The sequence below is a fragment of the Micropterus dolomieu genome, linkage group LG17 (assembly GCF_021292245.1).
Source record: "Micropterus dolomieu isolate WLL.071019.BEF.003 ecotype Adirondacks linkage group LG17, ASM2129224v1, whole genome shotgun sequence".
Lineage (NCBI taxonomy): Eukaryota > Metazoa > Chordata > Actinopteri > Centrarchiformes > Centrarchidae > Micropterus > Micropterus dolomieu.
Genome location: NC_060166.1, coordinates 16,883,139 through 16,899,853, shown reverse-complemented (window position 1 = coordinate 16,899,853; position 16,715 = coordinate 16,883,139). Strand labels below are relative to the sequence as shown.

General features: G+C 39.5%; 1 protein-coding gene across 1 annotated transcript in view; it reads left to right on the top strand.

Annotated features, from left to right (window-relative positions):
• The first annotated feature begins 12,314 nt into the window (after positions 1-12,314).
• si (sucrase-isomaltase (alpha-glucosidase)) overlaps positions 12,315-16,715 on the top strand; it is a 78,386-nt gene continuing 73,985 nt past the window's right edge. Inside the window, exons 1-4 of the mRNA XM_046074621.1 lie at positions 12,315-12,438; positions 13,666-13,751; positions 14,068-14,188; positions 16,543-16,652. Of these exons, the coding sequence (XP_045930577.1) occupies positions 12,315-12,438; positions 13,666-13,751; positions 14,068-14,188; positions 16,543-16,652 (441 nt within the window). The remainder of the gene's footprint in view (positions 12,439-13,665; positions 13,752-14,067; positions 14,189-16,542; positions 16,653-16,715) is intronic.

The following is a 16,715-nucleotide window of genomic DNA, read 5'->3' as shown; positions in this document are numbered from 1 at the left end:
TCACTTTGGGAAGATATTTTTTTCCAGGCAGGCCAAAGGACTATATCAACTGCACCACAGTACCTCTGGAGGGAACTCTTCAGCAGGGCAGATGTTGCAAGAGCTGAATCCAGGTTCATCTGCAAAATGCATGTAGGATACATCAGTGATTATGCATAAAACAAGCCTTGTCCGTTAGTATCCCATCAATTATGTCTAATGTTATCTTCCATACCTCTACCAAACAAAGGTCTGTTTACCTTTACTGGAAATCTCAGCTTCTCTTATAACTCCTTATCAAGAAGATTGTTGAGTTCTTCTTGTAAAAATATTTCTCAATGATATAAATGTATCTCAAGCTTCAGTGGGGATATAGAGGAAGAAAAATGTGAATATACTAATAATGAAATGATTATCTATGAATGACTGTGAGTTTTGTTTGTGCTGTGACCATTTTGCTATCGTCAGCGTATTTAATTTAAGCTAAATAGATGTCAGATTGTATTAGTTTTTAAATATGCTTCGCCATCTGAGAGAACGGCGGATGTAAAGTAGTCCAAGAACTAAAGAACCTTTTTATGTCCACATGCACGCACAGAACACTTTCCCACTGCTCTGCACACAGATAATGAAATAATGAAATATTGATACTTAACAGACCGTGAGCAGCACAGCAGCAGTAGTAAATTTGAGTGAGAAGTTGTCCTTTGTTTCCCTACGTTTCTGCTTCCTGTGTCATATTCCTCAGCGTCACTGAACTCCAGGCCCTCTGGAGTTCGCAAGGTCACTGCTGGTTTTCACAACATAGCTGATATAAGACAGTTAGAAGGAGCTTTATTAGAAATATTCACACTTTGACCTTCTTTTGACAGATTATAGAAACTGGTGAGCTTTGCCCCCACGTAAATAGCAACATGCACACACGCACACACACAAACAAATAAGCAGTGGTTAATAATTACACCTGATCCAGCACACAGTGTATTTAAAGCTGCCACTGAGTAATTAGCATACTCATTGTTTTATGTGTGTGTGTGTGTGTGTGTGTGTGTTTGTGTTTGTGTTTGTGTGTGTGCTCGTGTCCATGTGCTCGTGAGCATATTCCTGTCAAAACATGCAGGCAGTAACAGCAGGGATGGAAGACATTTCCCTTAGCAATGACGCAGCAGAAGCCTAGTCTGTGTGTGTGTGTGTGTGTGTGTGTGTGGTTCAAGATATGCATATGCATTTCCCACTTCATTCACTGTGCTGTTTGTCCCCCATAGGGGTCTAACATCTGTGCCATGCTTATGGGGAAAACGGCATAATGGGAACACTTAGATAGGCCACCTGCGTATTATGGCTTGTGCAGCCATTGGTGATATAACAGTTACAGACACACACACACACACACACACACACACACACACACAGGGAGCGCGAGAGAACGACTGCAACACCACAGTATAATTGTTCAATGACTTTGTCTCCTAGGAGGTTGAACACTTTATATCTACATGGACAGTTCATTGTTATATTGCGATTTCCTGGGCTTGATTTCTGTCAGGCAGAACGCAAAGATAATCATTTTTCCACCACTAAACTGTGTCAACAGTTTAACTGTGGCAAGTAGGGGTTATTCCTTTTTTCTGTCACAAGCCATATTACAACATAGTGTGGGTAAATGCAATGGGAGACCCACCACACTTGAATGCATATCAAATGCCAATAAAAGCAGAAATTAGAAACGCTATTCACAACATTTATTATTCATACAATCCTGCTATATGGATGTGTAACGATTTCACCCACACTCTCTTCTACTGGCCTTACACAATGCTGACATGCTTTCAGTTTCATATACAAAAGCCCAGGACACTGGGTAATTAGTGGTGGTGCTGTATGAGTAGAATGTTTTCATGGACTATAATTACATCTCCCCATTATGCTACCAACAGAACATATATGCTTGTTAAGGAGGTAGACCTACATTTAAGGAAACAACTCTCTAAATTGCAGATTCCTCGAGCGAGACTCTTTATCACTGGTGTTAAGTGAGATGTCATTGTATTGTACTATACTATGTCATTGTTCTATTGACATTCTGTTCTGCTAAGCATATGTGTTAATCTCAGCAGGTGGCTATTGTGATACCTGAAATGAACACTGCTGAGAACAAAGTCTCTGAGCAATGGCATTAATGAAATTATATGTAAGGGAAAGAGTAATTGCTAAGAATGCTAACAAAATAGGCTGGTGTTTCTCAAGCACTAGACAGACTTTGTACGTGGGTGTGGAACCTCCATGTGAAGAGGTGAGCCAACAAAGGAGGTGCTGGGGAGCCCCAGCAGTCACCTGGTAGAGCATGTACCATTAAGGCTTAGTCCTTTGCTGCATGTCACGTCTCTCTCTCTCCCACTTTTTCTATCTTTTTCTGCTGCACTCACTATCTGTTATACCAAAGATATAGAGATGTCAAATTGTTAACAGACAAATCTTGTATTGCCATGTATCTCAGTCTACATTCAAACTCCATGTAACTACATATATTACACTGTGACTTGTGTGCATTGAACAGCCAAAGCTAGCAGGACAAGCAGTGAGTGTTCAAACAATGTCTTTTTAAAAATATATGAGAAAGAGAGTGCATGGATTGAATGCAATAACTTAGCAATATTAGTTTGCGGAAATGAAATCAGGAATTTTAGGGGAACTTCGTACTAAAACAGATAGCTTCTAGCCAACTGCTAACACTCTGGGTGTTCAAACCCAACCTAATTTCTGTGACCTAAACTGAACTTTTTTTTATGAAACTGAGCCATTCAGTCAATCCCAGCCTTCAGCTATCATTGGTCAGTGTGACCTGTGATGTCATCAGGTCAATAAAGGGTCTGCTGCCCTTTGTGCTCTGTTTTTTTCATTCCCTCCTGTACTCATCCATTGCAGCTGTGTCCTGCTTGGAGCAGATACACAGCCAAACAAGCAACAAGAGCAACGGAGTAGCTTAGCACCGAGCAGCTAACTCTAAAGTGAAAAGGCCGGTTCAGCACAGCAAAAGACCGCAATCAGGACCACAGTTCCTCTCTGCTTGGCCCATCCACAACAGAATGGCCTGCTAACAAGGAGCACGCCAAAGCAACTTCTTCCTTTACAAACGGGTAACATACCTGATCATTGTAACATTGCAGCTTCACATAGCTTAACAGTGTACTTGGCTAAGCACATGACTGTTTAGCTTTTGTCAATGTATTTGATTTGTTGAGGGTAGTGAGAGTCTCCACAGTTAATGTGAGGTTATTACTGTAGTTCTCAGCCACTGCTAAATTAATGTTAGTAATAGACATAGAGTCTTTGCATGCTAACTAACTCCTTTCAACTTGGCACCGTTGCCTAACACAGATCACACACATACACCTCTAATCTGGCCTCAAACACAACGGCACATGCAGAGAGAAAACTTCACTGTGCTTTCTTTGTGTGCAACACGTGTGTTCATTATCATGCACGCTGAAAATACAGTGAAGATCAAAGAAACAGATGCATATTCTTTGTGGCACACACACAATTTGACAGTTTTCATTTGTACACTTATATAAGCGTGTGTTGTGTGGCAGAACAGTCACGTCATGGAAACTTAGACCTAGAGTGTGCATTACAACATTAGTTGCTATAATTTCATATGGTCAATTATTAATAGACCTGGCATTTATCACTGGAAATAATTATTTAGTGTAGAGACACAAGGCCAGATAAAAATCAGGAGAAACACGTTTTACATTGACACCTGTTGTATTTTATTGTGTTCAAGAACAGAGTTACAAAATAGGAACGTGGAATTATAAAACATTGCAAAAGAAAAAGATCCCTAGCAGCACATGTCTCCAGGATACCTGTGAGGGTTCCTCGTCATACCTGTGTGCACATAAACAAAAACACACACAAGCACACATATATAAACTTGGATGGCTGGCAGCTCTCAATGTTGAGTGCCTAGTTTAAAGTGACTGGATCGATACAAGGGAGTGAATTGCCAATTTCAGTTTGTTCTATTGAAATCGGCTGGCACTGCATTCTAGAGGGAGAGCACCTGAAATTGGCAGTGGCAGAGTGCAATTGAACTCTTAAGGAGAGAAAACTGAGCAGAACGGCTACTTTTTAGGGATGTTGAGATTCACCGATTCGCGTCGGTGCACCGGCATAAAAGTTTGCACCGATTAAAAAAGTTACAATTTGGAATGAACTCGAGATCTATCGTTTCTAACGTCTTTCCATTGGTAAAATTCGCTTTATTTATAAACAGTTATTTTTAGAGGCCCTATGCCTTAGAAATATGTGTTAATAAAGTGTTAATAATTAAAAAAAATATATTAAAAACTTGTGAGTGTGATGACGAATGCCTCCCCCTACACCTCAGATTCAGCTCTAGCTAGCTCAAGTGGTACTGCTAGCAAGACTGGTGAGCAATATATTGCAACTTCTTTAAATTGTTAAGTGTTAAAATGTGGGAGGTGTTGTAAAAGTATAATGGGAGACAGACAAGGAAAGAACGACATGTGTGCACATGCAATGGTATCTTAAAATTAATTGAAAAACTTGAAACACTTGATGAAAGCCCTTTAACCCCACTGTCTTTCACTGTCTCATCTACATGGGTGCATGTAGGTGAGACGAGCACGTGCACGCACTTACTCAGAGCTCATCTTGGCTTCTTCGATCAAATGGTCCATGGCAATCAAGCTCTGTTTTAGAAGAGCAGATAATTGTGCCTCTAGATAGTGAATAGCTCACTGAGTTGATCCTCTCCGTTCTGTTTATTGGGATGACATGGACTGAAGCCATCACTGAACTTCTGAGTGCATTGGCATGGATGGATGTCTGGCCATAGAAACTGTACACAATTTAAACCGTAGGTTTGCAGTCCTTTCTAGCCTAACAAAATAAATCAACAGGCAGTGTGGAATTTGTTCAGCTCTGACTTTGAAGGCTGCACAGAGTACGTGGCTCTTCGAAAAACAAGCCCAGGAAACATCATGTTCAGAGGCAGGCCCCTGTCAAACAAATGAAGACTGCATCCAGTCATATATAATCCCTGTTTGATAAGGCAAACAAAGGAACAATTTGCATCAAGGCAGGAAGCCAACTGCCTACTTTGGGTTTCTGTGGGTACCAAAGACTCCCATGTGTTATGACCAGAGAAGAGTTGAGTGCTGTTCATCATCACCGGTGACCTTCTACATGGTGGTGATTGTGGCATTGTATTAGCATCACAGCAGAGGGTGCAGTCATCCGTCTTCACCACACAAAGCCTGGGCAGTATTCTTAAAATACAACACAATGGCTGTATTCGGAACCCCTTACTACATACTACCGACGACCGCAGCATGTAGTATTTGCTACATACTGCGTTTCATATTAGTATGCAGTATGAAACTAAAGCGATTTATTTTGCAGTATGCTAGGCTTAGCTGGCTTGTGGTTTTGTAAAGCGGAGTAAACAATAGAAGGAATGTAAATGTACTACTAATTTGTGTAACGAGAACAAGGCTACAGCCAATCTGTAACAAAAATAATCTTAGCTAGCTGCATTTGTCCTACTACCCATAACAAAGCCTTAGTGTTTATAAAGCCTGCTAAGCTAACGTCTGATATCACAAAGACAGCAACATTAACCCTAGTAAGCTGTCAATAAGTAAACAACAAAACAAACATAACTTTAATCTAACTTAGTTTTTCTTGTTATCAAGGACAGAGCAGCATTCCTCCTTGTCCACCACTGACACTGAGATGTTGCTGTTCACCATTTCAACATTGGTCGCTTGTTGAGACTGCCTGATTAAATAAAGGTCACATTTAAAAAAAATAAATAAAAAAAAGACTGGTTTTTGTGGGACATGTATAACTGTAGCCTACTTTAACTCTTTACACCATTATTTTCTTTGGGCCAGTAATATACTTTTAATTTCACTACATTTTCCATTCATACCTTAATAACTTAACCAGTCTGTAATCTGTAATAGGCTTCATTAACCGAAATGAGCTGTCATCCAGGCTGTGTGCGTGCAGTTACGCAGAAGAGGCCTGGTGTCAAATTCTTGTCACAGCTGGGCAGATACAAACATTTAGAAAATCAGCAAATATATAAATATATTAGCAAATATCTTTCAGTTTAAGGCTTTATTGTTCTACTAATACTATTGAACTGAAATCCAGTGAGCGCACACCATGGCACTGGTGGCCGTGTTAGAAAACAGCCTGCGTCGCTCTTTAACAAGCTGGCAAGTGAAACACTTTCACTTTCCATTTATGACATATTAAAAAGGTATTTAGTCTCCGCAGAGCAAATGTAGACTTCACACTGTAACATGTAAGTCTGATCATCCCTGGATTGATTCTGATATATTAACAGTACCCTGTTGTTGAAAAGAGCATCACTTTCTTTTGTTCTTTCACATTGGTTAGTATTTGTTTTATAGCGATGTCCGACGGTGAATCCATAAACAGAATGTCACCGGTGAAACTAATCTTGGCTTTCACTCAGCAGCTACCAGCTGTTATTTATTCAGGAAACAATCATTTTTGAGATGCACAGAGAGAGAGAGAAAATATGGGTGGATAAAACAGTCCTGTTGGCTTTACGCATGATGCACAGCTTTCTCTATGTAGGTTTACCTTGACTCAACAAGGAGCTGCTCTCGTGTTACTGCCACAATAATTCGTTGCGTTGTAAAGATTATGTTCATAGATGCTTTAGGAATAATCAGATTGTATTGGCTGCTTGTGTTATTGCAATATAAGTGGTTTGGTTGGCTACGTGTTCATAATAAAAGGGGCTAACATGGTGAACATGAGACAGACAGCAATAGGGCAATAGATAAGGGCAATAGCAGAACAGAATCAAAGCCAGCACAGCCCAAAGCACCAGTTTATGGTAAGATTGATGATGATATGGCTTATTTATTTATTTATTGTACACAATGACTCAGCTGAGTTGATTTCTTTATAGGAGAGTTAAACAGGTGTTTCTAGTATTGAAAATGTATTTTAAAGGCTCATTTAGTTTTGTACTCTACTTGCATAAAATTCTCAAGAATACAGGAATAAAGGTCTCTAAAGACCCAGAGCCCCCAACAAACTCCTGGGCTATTTGTTTGCCCCTATCTGTGACCACCCTTGGCCTTAAAAACTTGTGTCCTGAGGTGTGTATTTGTCACTGCTACGTGTCCATAAACAATTTAATAGTAGTTAAAATGTTCACACAGAGATGAGCATCCTGCAGTATTTTAAGAGGAAGAGGACAGAGGTCATGGGAGTAGGAATAGAATAAACTGAGGAGGGCGAGGTTGTAAGTTGTATGGATAGCTATTAGATATAGTATATTCTAAAACTCACGTAGTAAAAAGACTTTTGTTAGGCCAATAGCATGTCATCAGGGTTTGCATTGAAGACAGTTCTGTGTTCCCAAGCATGCCCTTGAAACCCCCTAGCAATTCAGCATTCCCCCCAGGTTCAAAGTCATTCCTACGCCCCTGTGTACGACACCCTGCTATCTTTGGCATACTGCAGATTTTGCTTTTGTTTGCATACTACATTCTACATACTGAATGTAGGCCAAATCTGTACGTACTGCCAGTATAGTAGGTAGTAGTTTTAATATACCTATGCAAAAATTAGCAATAGTTACACATAATAACTCTAGTTCTGTGATTACAAGCATAGCTCTGTGACAGAGATGCTCACAAGTCTTTGAGCTAGAGTCCAAGTCAAGTCTCAAGTCTCTGAGCAAGAGTCCAAGTCAAGTGTCAAGTCACTCGTGGCTATAATGAATGTTGTATAACCTACTGCGTTCAATCCAGGCGGCTTAGCTATACGGAATTCTGTAACTGTAAACTGTTTTTCACTTACAGAGCACAACCATGTAATGTGCAATGCAATTAATGACTACTGTAAGCTAACACATTCCCCAGACTCTCAAACCAGTGTAACCTTAAATAAAACTGTAATGTTACATGAGCAACAATAAACCTGTAACCTGTTTGCAGCCAACATTAATAATTAACGTGATGGGAGCCAGCGGGATGTAAATGATTTCGTTAATCCACTACCACAAGTTTGGCAAGTAAACAAATGCTCGCTCAGCTTTTTGTAACGAACGACAGTTGGGGGTTAACCTCCCCCCTAGGTTGTAGCTAAAGCAAGAAGCAAGCTAACGTTATGCTGGGCTTAACATGTTTACTAACCTCAGGTTACTAACCTATTTTGCATTCAGCGCTTCTTTTGTTCGGGTCTTATTGTATGAAGTTTTAAAGCCAAAGTTTATGATTATAGCACAGCAGTTGTCTTCTTTCACATGTGGCCATGCGCAGCTAATACTACGTGTTACGTAGGGTATAACAGCAAGCTCATAAGACGTTTCATAAAAAATAAACATTGTTCCAGAGTCCAATTCAAGTCTTAAGTCTTTTGAGGACGAGTCTCAAGTCAAGTCTGAAGTCAGTATGTGTGCAACTTAAGTGCGACTCGAGTTCGAGTCTGAAACTCAAGTCCCCATCTCTGCTCTGTGATGAGACACCTTTTATTCCTTTTACTCTATATTTGGGTGGGGAGCAGGGATCAGATAAATGCGACAACACCTCTGTGAGCCTTGTATTTGATCGTATGTGTGATACTCACTGGAGTACTTTTTCCTTGTTGCTTTGATGAAACAGAACGTCTTCATTGTTATGTTAGTGAAGCCTTATCTGCTATCACAAGGAAAGAGTAGACAGACCATCGATGAATGAAATCCACACAGTCTTCTGTAGTTAGTTTGAATAATTAGATTTCAATCCGTCTTGAATGTTTCTTGATTGGAGCTGTTGGCATGTGTAAAATAAATGTAAGGAAAAACACCTTGAACAAAGAAACAGCGCCACAGTGTGAGATTTAAGTTTAATTCAAATCCTGGATTCCTACTGGACGAGCCCCACAGGAGCGCATGAGCCTCCTGTGGCACAGCCATGATTTCACCAAACCTATAGGAGGGAGCACATTCATTCATTCAGTGTTGAACTTTATTTTCCCTAGGTGAGGGTCATAACTCGCTGGACGAGAAACAGACTTGTTTGTGTTTGCTAAACATATTTTTGGTTCCCTAAGAGGATTGTTATACTCCACATAACATTCTCATACCTGCAGAAGGAAGATAGAGATTTAACTGTTTTCTTCACAAAGTGAAGGATAACCGCTGCTCACTGCTCTCCCCCACAAAGTCGACTCTGCTGTTTTCCTCTGCTGCCAAAGGACCCGTTTTGCCGTTGAACCTTGTCGTCAGTACAGACTTAACTAATTACATCGCTAACAAGAGTGATCTCAAGTAAGAGGCTTGTGTCTGGGCAGAGATAGGTTAATAACTGTGTCATTGGAACCTGAGCTTCATTGTTGTGAATTTTTGCTTTGCTGTGGGAAATAATTTGCCACCGTGTAACTGTTTACTGTTAATGTGCTTCGGTGCCTAGCATGTTTCATTGTCGTATCGGTTCCATGCCACTGGGCCTTTACTTGCATCCATTTCTGCCACTGTGAGTAAATCCAGTAACTGTGCTTTATCAGACAAAAGTCCAGTAAGACTGCTACCAAACATAAGGTCACTGCTGGGTTCCTGAGTGATAAAGTGGTAATTATTGTGTCTTGTTGCGACACTCAGCATTATATGTACCTTGTGTGCCTTTTCTATCTTCCTCTAATAACCTACACACACACACACCCCTACACACCTTGCATGCATCCACACACATACATCTGGAACCCACAGGTAGCGTGGTAGCCTAACACAGTTGTGCTCAATGACATCTTGGTGAGGACAGGCAAAGCTTAAACATGGTGGGAACAAAAATGGAGGACTCACTCCATTTTTGTTCTATGTTTAAGACTTACAATTGCCATATATGTCAGAGGTCGCACACCCCTGGAGCAACTAGGGATTAAGTGTCTTGCTTGTATGAAACACATGACTGTTTCACAGTGGATGCAAACCCAGGTCTCTCACACCAAAGGCATGTGTCTTGTCCACGATGCCATCACACACACACACTGAACACATCACATCACATGCTTGTTGATTTTATGCTATGATTGTGCTTAGAATAGATAATAGTAGTTTATCTGCCAGTAAACCACTATTATCTACTCTAAGCACCCTGATCCCAGGGTGGTGCCCTGTAATGATTAATCTTTATGAATAATTTCAGTAATATTACCAACTTATTGATATTACTAAATATGTTTGATATTTGCTAATAACCAAAGCTGCCCTACCAGATCCCCAATGGAGCACACAAATGCCATTAATAAGAAATAGTTCTATTGTTTCAAAGTGGTGTCATGTAAAAAGAGTCGCAGTACATGATGATCAAACGTGTAAAGTGCCGGTGTATATGTGTCAATGACTGAGAAGTGGTGATGTGGTAACCCTGGGGTAATGATTACTTGTGCTGAGTCACAGCTCACATAAAACGACATAAATACACAACAATCGTTTGGTAAATTATAACTGTAAAAGTATGCATGTGCACACACATACACACACACTCACACTCATAAGCACTAAATCAAACATGATAGCGGGATTGATTGTAACAAGTAGATATGAGGGATTTTAGGCTGCAGTTGTTTCCTAAGACTGTAGATGGTTATCTGACATTTTATAGCTTTGGGGTCTACATGTGGAGACTGTAAAACACACACACACACACACACACACTAAGCAGTAAAGGAGTGGTGAGCCCCCATGACCACAATCCATCCTGTGGATTATAAGGCACCATCTCACTTGAACTCAGCAAGCACTTTGCCCTTAACATTAGAAGGAGGAGGAGGTAAGACTGCAGCTCTATGTTGTGTATCTGTTCAATTAATAATCTTAATTTCATGTTACATTTATATTGTACTCAACAATAAGTAAACACTCTCTACAATATATTGTAAATTATAGCATTTGTGGATGATGCAGCATTAATTACAATTTGATACTGTGGGATTATTTTCTTTAAATATTTACAACATCACTGTATGATAATGAATAATAAATAAAAAATTACATTCAAAAAATAATTCTTGTTATGGATTCAGACTTGGATGAAACACATCACTGTTCAGTTTAACTGCCATCGTTTATTTCTTTTTTCAACTTTCTCTAGCTTGCAGATGTTTGTATTATGCAGTTCTATCCACATTACTGTGGACAGACTGTGACCAAGTTTCTTAATGATAATGTTGGTTATGTGTAGCTCTTTGCCAGTAGAGTAAATAATACACTGTAAATTGCATTGTAGCCCTGAGGAACAGATGTCTATGGAGGGTTTTGAATTCTGATATGTAGACAGATTTTCTTCTTTTTTTTCGGATGCATACAGCACTGGTCCACACTTATTATGCCAGTCTTTAACATTATTACAGGTGATATACCCCCTCTTGGGCTGACATTAACTTTCATGTCTCAAAGTAACCAGTGAACTAAAGGTATTAAGTAAAAGTTCAAATGAAATGTCAGATAATATTCTAAACTGCCTGTACTAATGGGAGCCCCAACGGTGCAGCCCCTGTTTGTCCTCAAGTGTGTGTGCAACTACATGTATCACAATGTCTCTGTGTTGGGAGAAGTAAAATGATAGGCTGTTATGGGTGAAAGCTATTTTTAGGCACTTAGTTAAATGGAAAATGGGACAGGGTAAAGGATTTGTACTGTATAAATGTCTGTGTGTCTTTTTCTACGTCTGTGTGTGTAGGTGTCATATTACATGTTTTCAGACGCTTCTCAGTGCTTCTGTATGATGTGCGGGGGCTGGGGGGCATGCACTCGTTTGGCTCTGTGTCTCTCTTGCTTGCTCTTTACAGCACATTAAACTGTATGGCAATAAGCCTCTCACTCAACCAAACAGACACATACCTACACACATTCACCTTGTTTTTGAGTACATTGGAGTGAAGCCTAATTGCTTGAGTGATATGATGGGTACCTTTGCAAAGACTAGACCCAGCCTGCCGGGTTTTGTTCTCCTCCTTTTCTTAAATTCTCTTTTCAGTTTTGTGCTTTTTCTCAACTTCAGAAAGATTTCACAGAATCCAAGGTTAATGCAAGGAAAATATGTGTGTCAGATCTGTGTTTACTATATTTTGGTTGTTTTGTGTGTGTGTGTGTGTGTGTGTGTGTGTGTGTGTGTGTGTGTGTGTGTGTCCTGCCAATGGGCCACATTAAGCAGGGACGTTTATGAGACCTTGCCTTTAGTAAACTTGGTGTCATTATTGGGTGTTAATGATGTTGGCCTTTGTAATCACTCTCTGTGTATGTGTGTATACATTTGTTTGTGTGTGTGCGTTAGATGGGAAAAAGGCGGTTCTCGGGTTTGGAGGTGGCTCTAATGGTCATGTTTGCATTGATGTCTGTGGCAGCCATCACCTTCATAATTTTGTTTGCCACCACGGAACCTGGAGTCCTTAAAGATGGTAGGTGAACACACTTACTTAAACTTAAACACAGCTAAAACATTAGCCCTAAACCTTCATTATTAGCTCTAAACCTTCATCATGTTCCCCCTGTGAAACTTTGAAACTCGTATTATACAGGCTAGCCAGCAACCAATATATCCTGGATACACTTATGTTCATAGTGGTGACTGTGAGGATGGGAGTGTTGTCACACATTCACCTGAGTTGGTTAGCAATGGTCAGTGAATAGCGTAGATTAAATTTGACATGTAAAAGTGGTGGTTGTGGAGTTGTTGAGAGGCGCCTTTTAATAATTAATTAATTAAATTAATTAATCTAGACTAGATAACACCACTCTAGACTAGACAACAGTCCACTCTAGAAAACAGTCAAGACTAGACAACAGTAGTGGCCTTTTTGTTCTAATGTGCAGTGTGCGCCCTTAGGACACATCCACACACTCACACCAGGAATGTGTATCTCCCCTGCTGTCGCCGCTGGTCAGTCTCTTCCCCTCGTGGCAAAGATACACACACATACACTCACTCGGCTATCAATTGACATGGAATAAGCTGGGACACCCAGGTCTCATGCATCTACCCTGGTCCTCTAGCTAGTTCACTCTTCCGTCTGCCGATCTCAAGGATTATTAATGTACTTTTCCATGGTTTATGGAGATATCTTCTGTATCAATAAAGTACAGCCATTGCTGTTTCTCTACACCGCAGGGCCCGACACTTCCGTTTTCCCCTTGTCCCGTTGGAAACTCTACCCTCTCACACGATGCATCCCATGTAGTACTCTTAAAGTGACAGTGCCATTAAATAGAGAGGAACGTTATCGCTACAGTAATCCCACCAGCAATTACATAAGATTATAACCCACATAACACTATTGAACTATGTACCCCTGGTTCACCTGGCTACATAAAGTAATAATCATTACTCTTTTTCAGTCAAAAGCCACAAGTAATTGATCACAATTTCCAGGTAACATACCTTCAAGCTTATAGAAATACTGACCACAGCTCATTAAAATATACCAACATCACATATTGTTACACATTGTAAGTAACAATCACAAAACATGATATTTTCAGCCATAGTTCATGAAAACATTGAAATCAGTTCTTTGCGTACATGGGTATATTTATTAAACTACTGAATATACAAATGTCTTTATGGTAGGATTGCAGGGTTTTCACTTTTATTGTTTGTTTTAAGTAAACATTTCATCTTTTGGCAGAAACTACTGACGTATTCGTTCCTCAGTGTCCCAGCATTCCTACGGCTGAAAGAGTAGACTGTTTCCCTGATGCTGGAGCCTCAAAGGTATGAGTCACTATCGTTTCCAAAAAGTCAAAGTAAGGTTTGTGGAAAAAGTTTTTCCAAAGACCTTAAACAGAACAGGCATTTAAGATTCAATAATGACTGGTTAACTCATTCAACAACTCAATTCTTTCTTAGTATTGTCAATATTGAAATAGTGTTGTTGTTTATGACTTTTGTTATCTTGTTTACAACGATAATTAGAACAATGGTGATGCTGATAATAATGATAACAACATTGTTTTTAGTAGCAGTAGTGTCAATAATAGTAAAGTGTATGATGATAATGAAAACAACACCAACCTTCCTACCTGAACAGCTACAATGTGAGCAGCGTGGATGCTGCTGGGGTCCACTGGATGAGAGAAATGTCCCCTGGTGTTTCTTCTCAACCAACCATGGATACACAGTGGAATCAGTGGAGAAACCAAACCTATATGGTAAATCCCTCTTTCCCCTCTCTCTACCCCTCTACCCTAACTCATGTGCTCACTAAGTGATGAAAATATTTATCTTTCTAGTTAGCTGATTTTTTTCATTCTAACTGCTAAAGATTCTTTCAATCTAGACGTCTGTCTTTACATTGTTTTTCCCTTTTCACTTACTTTGCCTAAGGCCTGGTTTACTGTTAAATATGACATGGATGGCATTTCAGAAAACATAATTTTCTTTCATGCAATCCATTTTCTGCTTGATTTCACTGTCTTATGTGAACTCAGTTATTGTGTAAAAGCAAGAAGAACCACTGGACATTGAAGTCTGAACTATAGCTTTTTCAGTCACATTTCTGAATAACAACAAGAACATTTTTTTAAAGGACAAAATAATATTTGGAGAATTGTTTTGTGGAGAGGAATATTATCAGCTGCCCCGCTGTTGTATGCCACAGCCAACCAAGTTGCAGTTTAGCTGCGCTATGTCTGGGAGATAGATCAAATGAAAGATTTATAATAGATGTGTTATGCATCAGTATAACCTAATTTTTATGCAAGTAATATTCATACTGGTTTAAATAAACAATTTCCCAATTCTGTTGGGCAAAAGTTTTGTGGGAAAGGAATTAAGTGAAAGCCAGAATGACTGTGATGGAGCAAAGCCTTTACTGTGCTAGTTATTGTTTACTCATTATTGTCCCAGTCAACATGTATGTGAAATCTGGAATCACCCAATTTAGCCAAATTAGGGTTAAAAACCTATTTTAAGGTCACAATGGCCTTTGAGTGAAAGTGTCACCACTTCATTGTCCAACCAACTGCAATTCTTGAGTTATGGCCAAAAACAGGTTTTCTGAGGTCACAGTGAGATATTGCGTTCATGAGAATGGGACGGACAGACAGATAGACAACTCAAAAATGTAATGCCTCCTGGCATAGCCATCGCTGGCGCGGAGCCATAAAAACAATAAAATCTCTTGGTTCACCTGATAAAGTCTTGATGTTATTTAACAGGGACTTTAACTGATACATAACAAATGAAACTACTTCTTCTTTAACTGTCTTAATATTTTTACATGCATTCTACCGTGGTATCGCTCAAGGCTGTAATGCAAATTACCCCCATTTACCTCAGAGGCAACTGAGGACTACAAGCATAATGCACCCTTTGATCATACTGGTAAATCTGTGTTTGGATGGATTCCCATTTCAGTTCATCTGATGCATTTTATTTGGAGTGATCCAAATGAGTGACTGTTTCAGTTTGTTTTTTATTGTTGCAGTTGTTGCAAGTTTGCTAACATCAACTCGAGATTTATTGCTAGCGGCTAAACCTCTGCCTGATTTTGCTCTTGTGGACAACTTTGCTAACACAGACAAACATCAAGCAAGCGCAACAACACAAGACATAGCAAGCCGGCTAATAAGTTATTACTGAGTAGTCCAACCATAAGAAGGGCTGCTAGTCTTGCATAATTTCAGTTAATTTAGCTTATGTCAATGAGGATATTCTCTTCTCTTGTCTCTTGCTTGGCAACTCTCTCTTTTTCTCTTTCTCGCTCCCTCCGACAACGTCTTCTTCTGTCTCTATGCAGCCTCTACCATGATATCTATACTGACAATATCAAGCTTCTTCCAAAGAACTTACATTGTACATTTTATAGTTTTTGCTTCTTCTTATAGCTTGCTTGCTGAAGAGTTTTGTTAATGTGATGTGGTGCAGTAAAGCATTACGCCATTCTCGTGATAGATTTTCAATGTTACGCAGTGCCATAGAAGTCAATGTACCATCAAAATAATTGCGAAACTATTATTTTAAGATATAAATACTAAATAATGTGGCTTTAAATAGACAACTTACACTTAACGCCTCTTGGACACTGGTAAGAATTGTGTCAGAGATGTGTAGCCTACATAAGTGTTAAAGAAACAGTTTGACTACCTCGGACAAATGGCCAGACAAATGGTTACTGCCCCCAGCCAAGAGCAAGTCCAGGACACATTCACCTATAATACTTGAATGTGTTGTTTTAACACTTATGGTGTTTTGTACATATTGCACAAACAAGATGTACAGTAGGCTTTATAATGTAATCAAAGCTGGATTGTGTTACCTTTGGACAGCAGTTTTACTGCTTCCACTTTTTGTGCTAACCTAAGCTAATCCACTGCTGGCTTTAACATAATATTTACTGTACAAACATTACAGTGTTGTCAACCTATCCCTACCCAACCTATATTTTGTGTCATTTCATCTTTATTTTTGGGGTTTTGTAGTTAAACATGTATATTTCTCAAAATAAATGTTTTTACTATATTATAACATTTAACCCTGCGTTATCATGTGTTTCATTTTGCAGAAATAAAAGCCCAACTGAAGAGAATGGCCTCTCCTTCTTTATTTGGGGGTGATATACAAGAGCTGTCCTTTCATGCAGAAATGCAGTCAAACAATCGACTCCGATTTAAGGTACACCCTGCCAGACACCACCTCTCTCTCCCTGCTCTCTCTATGTTAAACACCTTTTTTTTT